Here is a 20,602-nt window from a genome sequence, read left to right on the forward strand (position 1 = left end):
CACTTCATGTTTCTAGACATATTGCAATTTGTTTTCTTTTCCTAGATTAAGACAATTGATGACACAGCAATAACATGGAATGACATAATTTTAACTGAAAATTCTAAAGATTTCTAAAGCAATAAGAAAGAAATCTGATGCTTTTAAAAAACACACAAGATGTCTACTTGACAGTGACTTCAAGGCTTCGGGGGGGAGGGGGAAGGTGTGGTGTTTTTGTTTGGGTTTGGTTAGGTTTGGGGTTTTTTGTCATTGATTATGAAGTACTGAAGGAAAGGAATAGATTATTTGGACCGACAAAGTGAATAATTCATTGTAAAACAATCATTTCAGAAAAGGATAAAACAGTGAAGACTATAAACCGTAAAATAATAGAGATATAAAGAGCAGAGGAGAGTAAGGAAATAGGAATACAGGTTGTGCGGTGCAGTTTTCTAGGGTAAGAACAGACAGAAGCAGCAGTAATAGCTTTCCATCAGAAGCTGTTACCCCTAGAAGCCTGGCTCCTGACCTGATTCTTCAGGATACAGATCAGATTTCTACAACTAAGAAATAGTGGCTATATTTAAATAAGTATAAATGAAAGAAACATCATATCTTTACTTAGACACCAAACTTAGCAGCATTTTTGTAGGCTTCAAGAGAACAAAAAGCTCCTTGGACCAAAGAATATTGTTCTTTTTTACATGGTTTCCTGAAAAATGAATACTGTTGCTTTGCTCAGGTCCTCTTGATCACTTCCAGTAACCAATCCCATCTAAGTCCAGTACATGCGAAAAGTTCTCAAAGCTTTAACATTCCTATAAACTTTGTGAAAGCAGGCAGCTGGATAGAATGTCTGCGAGCTAAAAGAAAATGAAATGAACGCAACTTATACTTAGCAGTGCAGAATCTACTTTTCAGTCAAGCCCTCTCTTTCAAATTGATTCTCTCTTGTCTAATAAAGGGTCTGTCTATACTGCAGCCTAAGTATTACTCAAAATATCAATTCACAAATACAAACCCAGAAAAAATAAGGATGCATTTAATCTTACAAAACTATTTCTTAAACCAAAATACTTTAATTCAAATATACAGACCAGTATGCTCCAGCAGGTAGACAGCCACTCTCTCTTTTTCTCCCTTGCCCTACGAATCTGCCACTCCTGTCTGCACAGTGGGTCAGTACCAAAGAGCCCAAATATCTGCCAGCCCCCATTCCCCAGTCATCCTCCTCAGACTATTGAACAACCTCCTAGTTAAAAAAGTGGCTACAGGAAAACAGGTAAGTGATCCTGCTTTGGAATTCACGAAAAACATAATCCTGCCCATCTGCATGGGGAGTACCTTTCCCAAAACATATCAGGCACTTCCAAAGATGATGGCAGCATTGCAGTGCCGCACTTTTTTTTTTATCTCTATATTTTAACAGATATTAAGTAGAAACAATGATGCAGTAGCCACAATGGGTAACTACATGCAGAAATCTAAATTTAAGTGTCCATGAAAATTAAGATCATAGTAACATATATATGCTGAGTTTTAGGCACACACAGATTTTCACAGCTGTGAGAGCACTGGGTTACTTCCTAGGATTTAGGCACTAAACTTCCACAAGTCTAGTTTTTATCATCAAGACAGGCAATCTAGTTCTCACTGCTCTTGGTCATCAGGAATCATGCACATAAACAATGTCCCAAAGAGAGTATGAAATATTTTGTGTCTCTTCTATTCTTACTAGCATTCTACCAAGAAGAGAGAAATGTACAGCGTGTAATGAAATGTGCATTTTACTATTACGTTATTACTGTTTTCTTTGTATCAGGAAGTCAATCATCTATCCTTTGAATCAAATTTCAGGTAAAATTTTTTAGTTGCTTTAAGAACATTTGAATGGGATCAGACCAGAACTCCAACTGGCTCAATATCCTGCCTGTGAAAGCATTTCTGACAGCAGTCCAACGGAAAGAAGAGCATAACAAACATACCAGAATCCTTTCCCTGGAATATTCTCCCAGCAATCGGTATTTGTGTTTGTGCAAGACTGAAATTCCGTTCATCTCCTGAACTTGAAGCTGTAGTCATAATATTTTTCCTATGAGCCTTACACTGCTGATGACTCACAGGGTACAGAAAAGTAGCAGTTCTACACTTCTGCTTAAATAAGTGACCCCTCTGTTCTATCTAAAGGAAAAAACAGATGAGCAGGTGCACCAAAAACATGTTCATGAATAAAGCTAAGATGTTAACCACCACAGCCTTGAAAGATGACACAGAGAAATCCATACTCAGCTATTAGAAAAGGTCAGACATTTTTCAATTTATTTCCCACTAAGATACTTGCGGAGATGTGATGGAGGTAGAGAGAAAATTCCTAAGAATTAGACTTACCACTATCTACATTTTTCTGGATCACTCTGGAAGACATTACGCAGTCCTGTATACATGTTGAAAGCAGCAGTTGGAAAACAGTTATTAAAAAGATATGGATCATATAACTTCTTTTATTGCTGCAACTTAATACGCAAAAAAAATCTATCAGACTGTGGTATGATACTAAGCTTGCACAACAGTTTATTTAACTTTATTATCAATCTTTACATTTGAACTGGAATAAAAGCAAGTTCATAAGCTGTGTTAACACTAGTGAAATAGAAGACTACTTTGCTTTCCCAACTAGTAATAGTTTGAGTTTACAGAATCTGCTATTTTGGAACTCTATTTTTCTATTTCAAAGCTAATATGGTGAGATACTCCAGTTCACATTTGCAGCAGAGTACTGGGAAGTTATCCTACAAATTTTGTCAGATCAAGGTAGCTCCTGAAGCAGTAGTAGGCAAGCACTATTGTGTCAGCAGCACAAAGCTGTGTCAATTTAACTGGTATGTTAAGAGGCACAACATATCAGCTTGGACAAAACAATATGTTAATTCAATGATATTATTTTCTGAGACCCCAGCCAGTGTCTTTGCACTTTGAATAATGACATAATCAGCCTGACTGACCCTCGTTTTAGGGTCAAGAAAAATCTTGTGGATTAATTATCATACCGTTTACTTATACTGGATAGGTGGCTTTTGTGTAGTTATGATTATCTGGCATATCTAGCTGATTTCAGCGTTAATAATCGCTTGCTCTAAGAAGTACTAAAATACAGTATTGATTTCAAAAATACTATTATCACTGTGCTAATATACAACAATTCAATTAGTAAAGATGACTGGCAACTTTTATCTAAAAATGTTCCCTGCTTTCCTGTGAATATCTGAAGTAAAACTTAGCTAAATAAAAATCAAGATCAAAATATCCACAAGCAATCAGAAACATGAATTGTAAAACTTTAGAAACAAGAAAAACTTTCCAGAGAATAAATGTTCAGAAAGCTTGGTCACTTTAAGTATCAGCTGTTATTTTTAAAAACCTCTAAAACAAAACTACTTTAAAATAATTTGCTATATTTTAACTGCAAGTTCTCCTACCCATTCTGTTCCTCTATGCTGGCAAATTTTTGTAGTCCATCTGCTTTACTGAGTAGTACAGAGGTGTTCTCTATTGGTAAATACCTAGGAAGTTGAATGACAGTTAAGCAGGAACATTTATTCTCTTTTCCAAGTCTCTCCATAAGTTTCTTGCTGGCCTTTTTTTTAAAAAAAGTTTCTTTATGCTATATGCTTACATTAAATAAAATTAAATTACACTTACATACTTAAATAGGCCAATACCTCCTCCAGCTAAAGTCAAAACAATTTTTATCATTTCAACCAACAATATTGTATCTAGTGTTCATTATGCTCAAGCCAAAACAAGACCTCTTCCTTCTCTTAGTGTAGGAAGAATTTACTCTCAAATACCTGATTATCCAAATGTCTGCTCCAGTGAGTAGCCATCCAGCACACTAGGGTAAAACCTTACATTTTGTCACAAATTTAAATGATTAGATCTTAAGGTTTGTTTGGGTTTTTTTCTGAGAAGCATATTTTTCACACATCAGAACACAGGACAATGCAAGACCTTTTCCTATCAAAGTGCAAGGGTGAGCCCTATACACTCAGAATTGCAAGGGCTACTTACAGTTCATCCCTTGGTGAAACACATAAAATTCATTCAATGCATCCTTGAGAATGCATTTTTTCCAGAAGGAATAATGATGAGAGAAGACCATTGCATCAATCCTTTCTCTAACATGGACCGCCACAGTCTCCTGGAACATTCAGCTTGTATTTTTCACTCAGTGTTGAACTGGGAGAGGATATTTTACTGATTTAGTCAACAAAGCATAGCCATATTCTAAAAAACACATCAATCTGAGCAGGCGATAAATTAGAGTATCTTTGCAGTGTTGTTTTACTAAATAACGTTTACTAAAAGTGGCTACCTCTAAGCATAATTATAGAACAATTTTACAGCTTTTATCAAACTACTTGAAATTATTAGATCTAATCTGCTGTATCATATCATTGTACAGTTTTAATTTTTCAAAAATAGTAGTTTCCATATTTTGGTAAGTACTGTTAACGTTATTAGAATATACAACACGCAATTAGACATCATTCATTACTTATACCCACTAATTTGATTTGATACACATGTTCCAATACAGTTTTCATAATAATCTATTTTCAGTTCTGTAGTTTAAGCTTTATGTGAGACAGCTGTCAATTCATTTTTATTACTCTCCGCTTCCATTGTTCCAAGTTTAAACTTCACATGTCAAACTGACAACAAGGAAAGTTTAATGTACTTATAAGTCATATAAACACACCTGTCAAATTACAGTACAAAACTCATCAGGAAACCTGAGAAATCTCTTAAAAAAATTACAGTTCCTTGAAGCTTCTCTGTGTGTGTGTGTGTGTGTGTTTACTAAAAATACTATAGACAGTATGAAATATAAGGTGTTTTACAAAGTGGAAAATCACTTCTGTGGCAGACAGAAAAACTTCCTTTCTTTTCTTGCCAGGAAGAAATTTGCATCTGGAGATTTCAGATCTAGTCATCAGACACCACCCATCACTGTCCTATCTCATAAGACCTTCCTCTGCAGAAAGGACAACTCCTATTCAGATCATAGTATGGACATCTAGAGATAAGATCATCATAGCACCACTATTTTCAATTATCATGCAGACCTACTGCTTTGAAAGCTAGATAAGGATACTAGGAAAAAAATCCTTTTTTTCTTCCAAGATAGACCCTTCAGGGTAGTTCCTCTGTACAGCCATGTTGAAGTTCGCTATTATGAACTCTTCAGCCAGAATGTCTGTTTCAGTGATACATTTAAGTGGTTGCAGTCAAAACAAAGATTACATCATTTTACACCCAAGTCTTACAGATTAGGCCAGGGCATCTGTAAAATGAAAATTTACTTCAGGAAAAGGCTTTGAGATCAACTGATGAAAAGTGGTATCTGTAGCCAGTACATTAACACAACTGTGCAATAGCTCATCTTCAGACAACCCGTGCTGATTTCCATATATATATTTTAAAAGCATTGGTTTTACTGGTTCTGACTAGATTTTGACATGCCTTTAAACAGAAAGGTCTTCCTTTCTTCATTATTCACTTTTTTCTTAAGGGGATGAGGGGGGAACAACAACAACAAGAAAAAAGGAACAAAAAAACCCCACCAAACCCGAACCAACAAACCTAATAGGAAATAGTTTTATGTTTATATTTTTACTACAGTTAACTAAAAAGTAGCTCTATGACACAAAGTCATCTCACACACTGAAGTAAGTATCATGGTTGATGAAATCTAAATGGACGAAGAAAAGCTTCAGAGCCATACAACTGTGCTGTTGCCAACTTCTAAGAAACAGAGCACTGGGAAGTCATAATATAGGTGTGCAAGATAAACATGGTAGTGATAACATAAAATAAACAATAAATTAAAAGAAACCAAAGAACTCAATCCAAAGACCCCAGTGCAGAGCACCTTACAAGAATGAGTATTTTGACATATTTCCCTTGCAAATCTAGAAGTACACTACAGTTATAAAAAGATTTTTCTCGGAAAGCATACTAAATGACCACTTTCACAGACTGTCCCTGTTTCATTTTAAAAATCAGCTCTTTCCCCATTCCTTTTCAGCAATCTCATTAGACAGATGCTCAACACAACTTCTTTTCACTGAGCATTGGAAACACTTGTTAATCTCCACACTTGTTCATACCAACTTGTTTTTATACATTTGCTCAAGTCCTAGAGCATCTGGGAGCTTCCTGGAGACTTTAAATGAGAGTAAGATGTCACTGGTCACTTTTTTCTCTAAAAGAGAAAACCTGCATTAAAATTCAAGGGATTTGAACTTTAGATTCTAAAAAAAGTAGGAAGATATCCTTTTCTATTATGCAGTTGAGAAACAAGATACAAGGATGAACCGAGTTCCTGAGATCATACAGATAAGCTGCGTAGAATGAGAAACTGAATTTGAGCCATTGCCTTTGTATGCTTTTGGCTAATGACATTTCTTCTAAGTTGCTAAATGAGGTTCTGATACATGCAGGACACTTTTTCCTTCCATTATATAAATATTATCACAAATTCAGAAAAAAACCACAAAAATCTGACATTTTTTAATTAAAAATACTTGATGTCATGCTAAGTATCCAACAGTCACCCAAATTTTCTTTTTGGCGGTTACATTGAGGCAAAGAGCACAAAGCACTGAGAAAATGAAAAAGGAATATTACTGAGATGACACCAGAAGGGACAAAACAGTATACTTTTGGAAACCACACATGAAGTTCATTAGAAATCCACTTTCCTGAACGATTATTGCAGTTCTCAAATTACACTGGTTAAAGCTTTTTAGACACCCGCTTGAAAATGCAGTTTTCACTCAGAGTGCCTTTGTGTGATCTCCATATTCATATCCACAATATCATTGATATGCTTTCTAAATTTACAGCCTCTGGACAAGCCAGGAGAAAAAGAGCATTCCTGACTAGCAAGGCAAGAGCCCAGCCTTGTTTCCCAACATTAAACAGTATGAATTGGAGAGTGATAGCTGACCTCACAGAATTATACTCTTCCTTAATTAACCACTTTCATTCAAATACTGTCAGCTACAAATCCATACAGTGGTGGTAAAGCAGATACTCTGTTTTAAAAAATTTCTGCACCAAAATGTTTGTGATACAGTTTAGCCAGAGGTTCCTGCTACACTTCATATTGGATTGTGGAGTTGTGCCTTCCACTTCCCCAAGCATCCCTTCATATTCGATACTACCAAAACATAGTACACCAAAACACTGATAGCCAGACAACCAGCCTCCAACATGTAGAATATGTATGTAGCACAACATCTTAAAAGCATTGGTTCTTTCCATGACTACGTAGTATCTTTCTCTCCTGACTCTCTGAACAAACTCCTCCTTGATGCTTCTTAGTCTTTATAGTCTTCTCCCAGCCTGACCTTGATTCTAAAGGCTGCACACATCTGTGTTCACGAGCTCAGAGCTCTTAGAATCCTGTTTATTTCAGTCCCATTTCTATGTCTCTCCTTGCCTAGCAAATCATCATGGATCTCCCTACCAGTCCCTCTGCCAGCAAGTTGCATCGACTTTCAACATCCTGAGCCCTGTTTGCAGTGTGCTGCTCCACACAGCTTTATGTCTCTTTCTTACAGAAATTTTTTGATCCACCACCACCACTCTCAGCTAAAGCTATTCCTTCTGGCAAAGAAACCCTCAAGTCTACAGTTCTACTCATACGATCCTTCAGCCATACCTACAGAGTTTATATGACCATTGTGTACCACATACCAGAAAAAAAATTATATACCCAAGAGCCAAAAAGCATTCAGAACAACTGTTATTGGACCTAAGGTCTTTCTGATTAAGTATTCCACAAGAGAAGCAAAGATAATAAATAGAGAACACTGAACAGAAATATTTTGAGGATAAGTTCTGTTTTGTTGTATTTGGCCCCCTTCTTCATCCATTTCCTACTGCCCTAACCTGTCAACTTAGAATCATAGAATAGTTAGGGTTGGAAAGGACCTCAAGATCATCTAGTTCCAACCCCCCTGCCATGGGCAGGGGCACCCCACACTAAACCATGCCACCCAAGGCCTCATCCAACCTGGCCTTGAACACTGCTAAGGATGGAGCATTCACAACCTCCCTGGGCAACCCATTCCAGTGCCTCACCACCCTCTCAGTAAAGAATTTCTTCCTTATATCCAATCTAAACTTCCCCTGTTTAAGTTTGAACCCCTTTGAATATCCCCCTTGTCCTGTCACTACAGTTGCTGATGAAGAGTCCCTCCCCAGCATCCTTGCAGGCCCCCTTCAGATACCGGAAGGCTGCTATGAGGTCTCCCAACATCGATCCCTGAGGGACACCACTCGTTACCAGTCTCCAGCCGGATATCGAGCCATTGACCACAACTCTTTGCGTGTGACCATCCAGCCAGTTCTTTATCCACCGAGTGGTCCACCCATCAAATTGATGTCTCTCCAATTTAGAGACAAGGATGTCATGTGGGACAGTGTCGAATGCTTTGCACAAGTCCAGGTAGATGACATCAAGTGCTCTGCCCCTGTCCATCAGTTTCGTAGCCCCATCATAGAAGGCCACCAAATTGGTCAGGCAGGATTTCCCCTTAGTGAAGCCATGCTGGCTGTCACCAACCACCTCCGTGTTTTTCATGTGCCTTAGCATGCCTTCCAGGAGAATCTGCTCCAAGATTTTGTCAGGCACAGAGGTGAGACTGACTGGTCTGTAACTCCCCGAGTCATCCATTTTCCCCTTCTTGAAAATTCGGTTATATTTCCCTTTTTCCAGTCGTCGGGAACTTCACCTGACTGCCATGATTTTTCAAATATGATGGCCAGTGGCTTAGCAACTTCATTCGCCAGCTCCTTCAGGACCCGCGGATGGATGTCGTCAGGTCCCATGGACTTGTGTACGTTTAGGTTTTTAAGATGGTCTCGAATCAGATTCTCTCCTACAGTGAGCCTAGGGTCTTCATTCTCACAGTCCCTGCATTCGCCTTCCAAGACTTGGGTGGTGCGGTCAGAGACTTTGCCAGTGAAGACCGAGGCAAAGAAGTCATTAAGAACCTCAGCCTTCTCCAAATCCTGGGTAGCCAGTTCTCCCGATACCTTCCAAAGGGGGCCTACGTTGTCCCTAGTCTGTCTTTTATTCGCTACATACCTATAGAATCCCTTCCTGTTATCCTTAACATCCCTAGCCAAGTTCAATTCTAACTGGGCCTTAGCCTTCCTCACCTGGTCCCTAGCTTCCCGGACAACATCCCTTCTTCCCAGGCCCCCTGTCCCTGCAACTTCCTGGGAACTCAATAGAATTCTATTGCAAAGAAGTTGTCAGGAGTTGAAAAGTCCATCTGTAATACTAGAAATTAAAAGGGCAGCAGTTAAAATTATTAACTGCACTTGTTATTTGTATTACTACTGTTAGGATTATTCACTGTGTTAAGACAGAACCTAAAAGGCCCTTTATTTTACCCTCTTGACAAGTACAGAAAAAAAACTACACACAGCTATTTCACCAGATTAACTTCCTCTGGCCACTCAACCTGCTTTACAACAGGGGCACAACCTAAAATTTTGACTCCCCAGTAGTGCTTCTATACCTTGAAACAACCCTCTGAGGGCTGAACACTTCACATACTCTTTCCAGGGTGATGACCTCACATCCAGCCATCAGGTCAGTCACTTACTAGGTCAGTCAAGGCACTTACCATGACAGTTAAGGCTACTGAATACTATATTCAAAGAATACTCCTACTAGGAACATCATCCTTTGAATTAAAAACCTATTCAAACACATGTTGTGTCTTTTCATATTACACTAGATTGTATCCTGGACTAACAGACATAATTTTACCCACAAAAACTCTGGAGCAGTGAATTTTAAGAAAGAAGAAATAACAAAAGGCCAGATAAACTTTTTTTTTTCCTCCTCTAAAGAATTAAAAAACAAATGGGGATTAAGAGAAGAATACAGTGAAAACATGACTAAAAATCTCAAATATGAAAAGTCTGCTGCAAAGAGGAAAATTAATTGCCTGCAAGCACTGTGCAAAAAGTAATAGGTTCAAATAATTTACTTTGAGAAAGTTTAAGATCAGAAAGCAGAAAAAATTTTCTAAAGGGAAGACCAGTGAAATACTGGAATAAATAACTTGGGTAACGTGTAAATATTTAGAAGGACAGGCAAGTGATCATTAAAAAGTATAGATTTTATTGATCCTGGCTTTGAAGGAAGAGTGACAGAGTGGGCAAGATGCCTTCCTGGGAGTCCTTTTCAACTGCATGATTCTATATGCTGAAGTGACCGAAGAAATGTAACTATGTAGGGACAGTGATACCATATTACAGTATCACTTGCTGTGGGATCTTGACTTGGAGTAAAGGTCATACTCTGCAACAGACTCAATAAGTTTCATCATGTAGACAATCACCTGGATTCTGGATATAGCTATGGACCATATAGCCACATTGATCTAACCTGCAGCTTCTTTACTCAACAGTTTCATGATAATTACTTTAAGGACTGGACTATACATAAACATAATGTGTAATCCAGTCACAATAAATAGCATTCTGTTTACTAAGAGGAATGACATAGTAACTTATCACATGGCCTTAAGGCGAGACAACACTAGCAAAAGCTGCTAATAACAGCAGAATTCCAGACGTCGTCTTTGGTGGTGCTTTTTTAAAGGAAATAGTTTTAAAATATTTTACTTCAAAAGTACAGATGTACTAAAAATTCTTAATCCAGTATCTGTACTTGACTATTAAGTTTGAATCTTTAGGTTTTTTTAACCTTAACCCTAAAACTTACATTGGTAGATCATCAATCCTGTAAACATGCTTATTTCAGTCTAGTCTTCGGAGAGTTAACATAAAATAAGTAGACAACTTTCTCTGGTCAAGATATTCTGTTTCCAGTAAGCATTTATTATAGTTCTAATTGTGAGAACACAGAACAAATGTATAGCTGTCAATCTGACTAGTGACTAAGTACAGAAAAAGTAAAATTTTCCAACTTCATTTCAATATTCTTGGCCTTTATTCTGTAGTAAGCAGCATATAGAAGTAGAAAAGTTACATAACCATGCATATTCCCCACATTTAAATCACTTGATGTAACATCAGGTAAATTATCCAAGGAAAAAAGAACAAACCTACAGTATGATTCACCTTTTGGATGGTGAGAACTAAACCGTTAAAAACCCAACTTGTTTTCTAAAATGCATCTGTAGTAAAGACCGTGGCAGCTGAAACAAGTATAAAAGCAACACAGCAGTATGAGGGGTTCACAAAGTTTCTACGCATAACAAAGTAGCTCCCATTCAAAACATCGTAATTTGACGAAGTTACAAACGCCTGTGCCTCAGCTAAAATCCTTTAAAATACATTTAATCTCTCCTACACGATTGCTCTCTGATAGTGTGTACATTATTGCCCTTTTCACAACCTTTAAACACAGACACAAAATGCAACTCCACCTCCACCCTCCAAGCAGCCAAGTTGCCAAAAACACGGTTCCAAAGTGAAAAAGCCCCCGGGTTGCCTCCCTTGGGCCGTCGCAGCGTACTCACCATGGCGGGCTAGTTTTGAAGACTTCCTTCCCCTCCCCCTGCACCTACGCACAATGAGGGAGAATGGTGAGCAGTTTCAGCATTAAATTTGAACTTCCCTGCTTTTGTTAGCATGAGTCACCACCTTAACATTATCTCAGCTGTAGACTTTTATCTGTGAATATCTAAGCCTTGTCTTGTGGAAAACTAATTACTGAGCCACTGAGAGGCTTCATAATGTCCTGCATTTAAGTCCTGAACATCATACATAATGCATAGGAAGCAGTCTCTGCACTCTGATTACAGAACACTGTCATTAAGAGAGCAAATTAAAGATGTGAATAATTCACTGCCTGAGCTTATTGTCAGTGCTGCATTGTGAAATTAGAATTTCTAATAAGTACTGCAATTTTTTTAACCCAATTAACACAGAGAACATCTTGAGTCTGATTAGTACAATAAAAATTATTACCTTATTCTTTTGCTTCACAACAGCCAAATTAAATACTGTACTTAATTATGCAGCATTCATTGCTTCTGTGCTAGAAATAATAATAATAATAAAAAACCCTCACTATCTCTTTAATAAGACTTCCAGTATTTACAGTGCAACCGAAAATTAGAGCATATGAATCTCCAGCACAATTTCTTATGGCAAAGTTACTCGGGTTTTGGTTTTGGTTTTGTTGGTTTTTTGTTGGGTTTTTTTTTAAGATTTTGAAAATCGGTTTTAATATCAGCAGCCGACCATGATGTCACTGCTGAAGACTTTTCTGGAAACAAAAACGTATTCGGAAAAATCCCCACAAAACGATCCTTCTGAGCAAGCTCTGAATATATATTGTGAATTAACTTTCTCTGTGTTGATGTGAAGACAGAAAAAAAACCCAAACCAGCATTATTGACTTGAAACCGAATACACAAACATACAAACATAGAAACGTATAAATACATACATATGTATAGGTTGTTTCAGAAAAGATGCTTAGGAAATATACTACGAAAAAGCAGGAGCTATATCAGCTCTCTTACCTCAGTTCCCTCTTGGCACGGGATAGATAACAGTCTCTCATCCCAGAAAGGAAAAAAGTCCAGTTCAACATCCAGTGCGTTGGTTTTCCCCCACACGGCTCCTGTTGCCATGTTAAATAAAGAAAATGATCACGGAGGATGCAGCTTTTGTCTCCAAATACTTTAATACTGCCTTTCAGTGTCAAGGACCCCAGGAACCTTAGCACATCTGGCAGCACACACCACTGGCTGCAGCTGCTGCAATGAGATTTTTCCTCAACCCTGTTTCATTTCCAGCTCCTCTTTCTTCCCTATCCTGGGAAAGTTTAATCACCGAGCACGGCTGGGGAAAAAAAAGAAAAAAAAAAAAAAGGAAGGGGAAAAAAAAAGGGGGAAAGGTGGCATTGCAATCACGAGCTGTCTTGGTTTTGTCCTAGAGACAGGGACTGCAGCAACCACCTTGCATCTTTGTCTAGTTGTTTTAGCATGTGCATGCAAGAAGGAAGGAAAAAAAAAAAACAGGGCTGAAAATTATTCAGGCATAATGCAATAGACATAAAGAGAGACAAAAAGACAGAGGGGAAGAGGAAGAGAAGGGAAGAGAAAGAAGAGAGAGGGAAGGCGAGAGGAAACAGATTAAGAGACAGAGAGGGGGCTGTCAGTGCAGATAAATCTGCATATGGAAATCAGGGTTATCCTGGGTACAGTTTTATTTAACCATGATGTACTGTTTTTTTAATTAGACTGGAATTTAAAGAAGGAAATGAGGGATTCTTACAGACACAGGAGCAAAGGAAGCATTTTTAATCACAGGAGAGTTTTCACAGTAAGCTGTAGCAACAGCAAAACTTTTCAGAGTAACTTTCTTGGTAGAAACTAGTTCCCATGCACTTGCTGCTAATTTGCACCCAAAACCCACGCAAACTGGAAGAACATTAATTTTGAAATTATATCAAACCAAGGCAACCCAAAATAATGCGCTACTTTTTTTTTTTTTTTAATATCCAGAATCTGCTAGGTGCACAGTATGCATTTTAAGCTAAGTTATGCCAGGTACAAGTTTTGAGACTTTCTCCCTGGCCCCCACTCTGTGGTGACTGTCATACCCACTGAAGGTGCTTTAGTAAATGGAAAGAACAATACCAGATTGAATTTCAAGTCTACTAAACACCACTGCCCATGCCTGATGAGAATTACTTCTGCCTCCAGGCAGGAGCAGTACCTGACAAACCTGGGAAGGCGGGATCAGGCTCTGTAAGGCATCAGAAAAGACCAGGACCTCTTGCCCATGACCGTGAACGAGCATAGGGATGAGCAAATGACGAGGCCGAGGAGAAAAACGAGGTTCATGTACAGGCTAGATGACAAGGAAACCGAAGGAAGGTAGCGGACAGCTGAAGCACAAGAAAACGAGGAGGTAGCAGCCTGACCTGGGGCACTTAGTAGCAGTGGCAAGATGGTGGCGTTCAGGTGAGAGGCAGCCAGGAGTCACCTGTGGTGGCTGGCCAGGCAGGAGACGCTTGGAGCCTGGGGGCACCGACAGAAGCTGCGTGAGCGCTACGGGCTGGCTGGAGGAGGCGACTGCCACTAAACCCCACCTACACCTGAAGTATGAAGCACTGGGAACTAACAGGGTCCGGGGAATGCAGCCGCAGCATGGAAAGGATCGGTGAGTAAGGGGCAAAGCTGGGGGCAGGCAGAGTTCACGCTGATGGAAGAACGCCGGGCCTGCGGGCAGACGGGTCGTCCTGGAGAGACCCTACAGGCGGCAGGCAGAGCTCAGCGAGAGCCGGAGATACACACTGATAGGACGGCTCCTGGTGTGCAGTCGACCGGCCTCCTTCGCCGCTGCGGGGCGCACACGTCGTTGTACCCTGAGGTGGGAGGGCTAGGGCGCGGGGCGGCTCCGGCGCGGGAGGGAGGGAGCGAGCGAGCGAGCGAGCGAGCGAGCGAAGGTCCAGACAACTCCCGTCCTTCCCCTCCGGGGAGGAGGAGAGTCGGGTGGCGGGGAAAGGAGGAGCGGCCGGCTGCCAATCGGCACGGCGGCGCTTGCGCAGTGCTGGAGTGACGGTGGCGCGCGGGACGTACGGAAAAGTATCCGGGCGCGGAAGTCGAGTGGCGCTGAGGTAGTGCGCAGGTATCTATCGCCTTTCTTACTTGCACTCCCGCTTCCCGATCTCGCGCTCGGCCTGTTGCTGTCCAGCGTATTCCCCAGCTCAGGCCCGGCCCGGCGCGGGGGAGAAGCGCTTCCGGGTGGGGGAAAGCCGCGCTGGGCTGCAGGCTTGACGGGAGAGGGTCGTGTTCGTGGCCGCTGCCCGGAGCCTGGTGTGGCGCCGGGGTTGCTGCTCCAGGAGGCTCTGTCGCCGATGCGTAGTTCCCGCCCACGGATTGCAGCAGGGGAAGTTCTCTAGCATGGCCAGCAATGAAAGTTGTGGTATTTCGAGTCAGTGATGGGTTCCGCTAGATCAGGATGTGGTGGACACAAGTGACAGGAACCGCCGCCGGGATGAGCTACCCTTACTACACTTCTATTCCCCGTGTTTCTGTCGTGTGTGGGGATTTTGGTACCCTAAACTGAACAGTTTTCTTGGAAGCTTCTGAGTTAGGGCCTTCCCTTTGGCTGCTTATTTCTTACTCGCCGGTTGTGCTAACATACCTATACGTAGGGTCCTGCTGTAAACTGAGGCACTGAAGTCATTCTTTTGTTGTACTGCTTCTGCTGCACAGCACCACAGGAATGTGAATGAATGGGGAAAAGTAGGACAGAAGCTTTTTTTTCTTCTTTCCCACTGAACTTATTTTTCAGTCAAGCCTCTCTGTTACAAACTTCTAGCCATGGTGTAAACTGGCTTCTGCAAGAGCAGTATCAAAAACTGCCAAGTTAATTTACCGTTTTAATTATATTGTGAAACCTGTTGCCTAATTCTACTCTTTCATTATGTTGTTTAAAATATTAATTCACTAATGTCAAATATATAGTTAGTTTCTTTTGGACATGATCTTCCTTCTCCTTTACTTTTGTTTCTCTTTTTTTTAATATTCCTGGGGAGTCAGACTTTTTAAATAGAAACTTCCAATTTTAGCTATATCAAAATCAGCCATAGTCATTTCCTGAGCTTTAAAACTTTAGCATTTCAAGGTTTTGTAATGATCCCATGGAATATATTTACTGCTTCTTTCCTTCTTAGAAGGAACTTGAGCTGTAGTGTTGCCTTAAAGGTCAGGGCAACTTCCAGCCTGTAATATACGGTGTATTTTTATGGCATAGATACTCTGATTGCAAAATGAACTGTTGCTGAAAGTAGTTCACACAGGCCTTGTGGTGCATTCTTGCCTCTTATTTTACCCTAGTGCTGGTCTAACCTCATGACTTCTTAATTTAGAGAGTTAAACCAAAAGAAAATTAACTTTTTTTTTTTTTTTTTTTTTATAGTCACTGATATGTCTGCTTGATGGAGGAAGCTAAAATTGCACAAAGTGGCAGAATTGTGTGGCAGGGCATGAGACCGTGATTACCTTTCTTGGTGATATATCTCTGCTTGTTAGTTTGATGTTACAGTTAGTCAGATCTGTGTCCTCACTTGAGCTGAAGGATTATTTGAAGAAACTATAAATTTTTTTAATTTACCTGTTTATTTTCCTGATCAGGTGGAAGCAATGGACGATGACTTTACAGCTTCCTCTACACCCCCGTTTCTCACTGAAAGCTTGGAGATGGCAATGGAAATGGAGAATGAGAACTCAAAGCCACCTTGTTTTTCCTGTGCTTCTGACAACCAAAATGGAGGGAGAAGCTTTTCTGCGGAGTCTTATTTAGCAAGTGGGTCTCTTAAGAGGTATGGGGTTTTTTTAATTATAAATATAATACCCTTCTAAGATGTTCTTTCCACTGATGTTTGGTACCTCTAAATGCTGTCAAGGTTTCCAAATCAGTTTGTTCTTCAGCTCTTATTATGATCCTGAGATCAACTTATTTGGTGTACCAAAGTGGGAAGGGCAATTGTGTTGATACACTGCTTTGAACAGTGTTCTAGGTTCACTTCTACTCACTTCTCTCTTTTTTCCACATGATAGAATCAAACCTCCTCTGCCCAGCTTCCCCAGATGCTGATACTGTCCTTTGTAGCTTTAAGAACCATCTTTCTCAAAGCATTCTACTTTTGCATTTATTCTGGATTTAAGGTTCAGAACCCAGATGAAAAGAAAGTATTTTCCATGAGGTTCTAAAAAGTTACTTTGGTTTAGTTAATACCTTCTTTGCTGTCTGTGATCCAACTTGGTTTTCCATGCCATTTGCTGATCCTGCAGGTGTTGTCTTTTTTCTCCTACAAAAGCATATTCGCTCTGTCTGTCTGTCTGTCCTTCCGTCAAGCCTCATAGGTTGTGTTGTTACTTTGGGTTTCTTTAACCTTAATTTCACAGTCTTTTCTGTAAACCCTTACAAGGGATTCCCTTTTTTGTTGCTGTTGTTGTTGGTTTTTATTATTATTTTTATTGTATTGGGGGGGTTGTTGGTTTTTATTGTCATTGTATCAGAGCACATTCATTCAAATTTATGCCAGGTAGAGGAGTGAGAGAGCCTGTGTCTGCATGAACATCAGGCATTTCATAACAGAAATAATTTGAGTACTGAGTGAGTAGTCAGGAGCCTGTATGTAAACAGGTTTCCCAGGTCACTGCAGTCATGATAATACTGTTCTCCTGTTGTTTATTCACCTTGCCTGCTTGAATTGTAATTTGGATAAGCCTGCACGTGAGGGACTCCTCTATCTTCATTATCTAGAACAGGAGTAACTGGATGTAATTGCTAAAAGCTTCAACACAGACTAATGTTTAGGCAGTTACCAAGTGAGCTACAGGTGTTATGGGAGATTGAGCCAATTATTCAGCAGATGCTGGTTTTGCCTCTTGAGAACTGAATTGGTAATAGTGTGTAGTTCAAGAAGAATATGAATTTGGTTTATAATGTAAGGAAAACCAAGTGCTTGCCCAGTACATTTTTTGTTGTTATTATTTTTAAAAATAGAAATATTTCTTGCATATTAGTGATTTCCTCTTCAAACATGCTCAAGTACTTAATGAAGGGTAGTGGGAAAATTCTGAAATAATTTGCTTTGATGCCTTTGTTGATCTTACTATGCAGCTGCTGTGATTTTCTTGTTTGGTTTTTTTTTTTTTTGAAAGCACAATAATGAAATATTTTTATATTTACACAGTTCTGTTTTAACAGTCTATACAGATGTTTGTTTTTCTCCACTTTGAGTAAAGTGGTAATTCTTTTTTTCTTTATCTTTTTCTTAGCCAGAGCAAAAGGTAGTCATGATCTAGTGTTAGTTTGTTAGAATAACGAAGTTGCATTTTGTGACTCTCCTCAATTCACCTGCTTAGAAGTGTGCTTTTATTAATAATGCTTTTATCAACATGTTCTGTATAAATGTTATTAAATGTATATAAAGGAGTAATTGTATATTCTAGCATTATCAGGCATGTCTCCAAATTCTCTCTAAATTGGAGAGACATCAATTTGATAGATGGACCACTCGGTGGACAAAGAACTGGCCGGATGGCCACACGCAAAGTGTTGTGATCAATGGCTCAATGTCCAGCTGGAGACCAGTAACAAGTGATGTCCCTCAGGCATCGGTGTTGGGACCGCTCTTGTTCAACATCTTTGTCGGTGACATGGACAGTGGGATTGAGTGCGCCCTCAGCAAGTTTGCCAATGACACCAAGCTGTGTGGTTCGGTTGATACGCTGGAGGGAAGGGATGCCATCCAGAGGGACCTTGACACGCTTGGGCTGATGCCAACCTGATGAAGTTTAACCATGCCAAGTGCAAGGGCCTACACGTGGGTCAGAGCAATCCCAGGCACAGCTACAGGTTGGGCAGAGAAGAGATTCAGAGCAGCCCTGCAGAGAAGGAGGTGGGGGTGTTGGTCAATGAGAAAATGAACATGAGCCAGCTTCAGTGTGCAAACAGTATCCTGGGCTGCATCAAGAGGAGCATGACCAGCAGGTCGAAGGAGGTGATCCTGCCCCTCTACTCTGCTCTCGTGAGACCTCACTTGGAGTATTGTGTGCAGTTCTGGTGTCCTCAACATAAAAAGGACATGGAACTGTTGGAACAAGTCCAGAGGAGGGCCACGAGGATGATCAGAGGGCTGGAGTACTTCCTGTATGAAGACACTGAGAAAGTTGGGGCTGTTCAGCCTGGAGAAGAGAAGGCTGCGTGGAGACCTAATAGGGGTCTAAAAGGGGGCCTACAAGGATGCTGGAGAGGGACTCTTCATTAGGGACTGTAGTGATAGGACAAGGGGTAATAGGTTAAAACTTAAACAGGGGAAGTTTTGATTGGATATAAGGAAGAAGTTCTTTACTGTGAGGGTGGTGAGGCGCTGGAATGGGTTGCCCAGGGAGGCTGTGAATGCTCCATCCCTGTGTTCAAGGCCAGGTTGCCAGAGCCTTGAGTGACATGGTTTAGTGTGAGGTGTCCCTGCCCATGGCAGGGGGATTAGAACTGGATGATTTTAAGGTCCTTTCCAACCTTAATTATTCTATGATTCTTTGTAGTGTACACAAAGACAGATTCCTAACATAACTGTAGAGTGGAACGTGCTATCTAATGTAGCAGCCTCTTCTGTTAAGGGCAGCCTGTATGTTATGTCTCAGCCTCCTTGCAAGGATGAAGATGATTCAAGGTGGTAGCTTGTTAATTTTTATTTGTTTCTGAAATATATTTTGCCCTGTGACTATATTATGGTTTTATGCTCTTGAAACTAGGTGGTGTCATATTTTATGTGCTGTGTAACGTTTTGATGTAAAAGGTGTAATAGTCTTTTGAGAGCACTGCTATTCCTTCCTATCTAAAGTATAGGTGCTGCTGATATATTGTTAAAACATCAGTGGTACGTAAGACAGCTGTAGATGTTGTATTCTGTGGTCTTATTACTGAGCAATATGAATATTGTTTGCTCTATTTTACAGGGTTTTGCTGAGACTAGATCCTTCTCCAAATGATTATGAAGATGATGTAGTAGAATTGTTTGGCTTTCAGTGGGTTACTGAAATGGCATTAGTTGAATCCTGTGGACTTCTCTTTGGATTACTTAGGTATGATAGTGTATTTTATAATTAATTCACTTCTGTAATTATATTTGCCATAAGGATGTAGCAAACTTTTCAAGTTTCCTATAGTAAAATTGTAAAAGACCGTGGGCTATGTAAAGCATCCAGAAAGATTATGCTGTTTGTCTAACGCTCCAGTAAGTGATGGATAAGACACAGACGGAATTATGGAATGGAGTAAATTTTTCCACAGATTTTTAATCAGTGTGGTGCATATCTTAGCCATCAGTAGATAAAAATCGGTAAGTATAGTTATTACAACAGTGTTGTGATTAATTTAGAAGGTTCTAGCTTAAGAATATATGAATACACTATATAAGATTTCCTTGAATGAGATTGTGCTACCCGTATAATTGAAGTTGTCTTTTGAAGATTTTGAGTCCTTTTTTTGTGTGTGTAAAGAAAAGCGGAGGTTAAAAATCAAACAGTGTAAATGCTGATTGCAGCATTTCCTTCAATTGTTTGGATTAGGATAGCTTCAGCAATCTCTTCAGATACAGTTACTCAGTGTTTGACTAATTCAGTGTAGATGTTTAATCTGGTCAGTGCAAATACACAGATCACCGATAATCCTCTTTGCTACTGATAATCCTCAGGATGTACAACACATACAGAGAGTGGATGGGAGCGGAGCTTTTGTATGATTCCACAAATGCATGGTATATTCTATCATTCCTTTGATTGTAGTGTGTACTTCTGTCTCTTTTGGGTATGACCAAGGGCATGATGTGAAACATTACTAATAGGGTCTGACTTACTGAAACACCATGGCATAGATGGCAGGAAGTATATCAAACCCAGTTTTATTTAGCTTTGCTTGTTCTACGTATGCTTTGACTTCACTGTGATTTTTAGAAAATAATCTGATGATGAAGGAGATAGGAGGATAAGTTAGTTAAAAGAAGCACTGTATCTCTTTCAGCATTTAG

General features: G+C 39.9%; 1 protein-coding gene across 1 annotated transcript in view; it reads left to right on the forward strand.

Annotated features, from left to right (window-relative positions):
• Positions 1 to 15,826: 15,826 nt before the first annotated feature.
• Positions 15,827 to 20,602, forward strand: part of MMS22L (MMS22 like, DNA repair protein) — a gene marked incomplete at its 3' end in the record, with an annotated part of 92,168 nt that continues 87,392 nt past the window's right edge. Inside the window, exons 1-2 of the mRNA XM_080614650.1 lie at positions 15,827 to 16,384; positions 19,533 to 19,658. Coding sequence (XP_080470776.1) covers positions 16,206 to 16,384; positions 19,533 to 19,658 — 305 coding nt within the window. The 5' untranslated portion in view covers positions 15,827 to 16,205. The remainder of the gene's footprint in view (positions 16,385 to 19,532; positions 19,659 to 20,602) is intronic.

Source organism: Psittacula echo (assembly GCF_963264785.1).
Source record: "Psittacula echo genome assembly, chromosome: 4".
In the NCBI taxonomy this organism is placed as follows: domain Eukaryota; kingdom Metazoa; phylum Chordata; class Aves; order Psittaciformes; family Psittacidae; genus Psittacula; species Psittacula echo.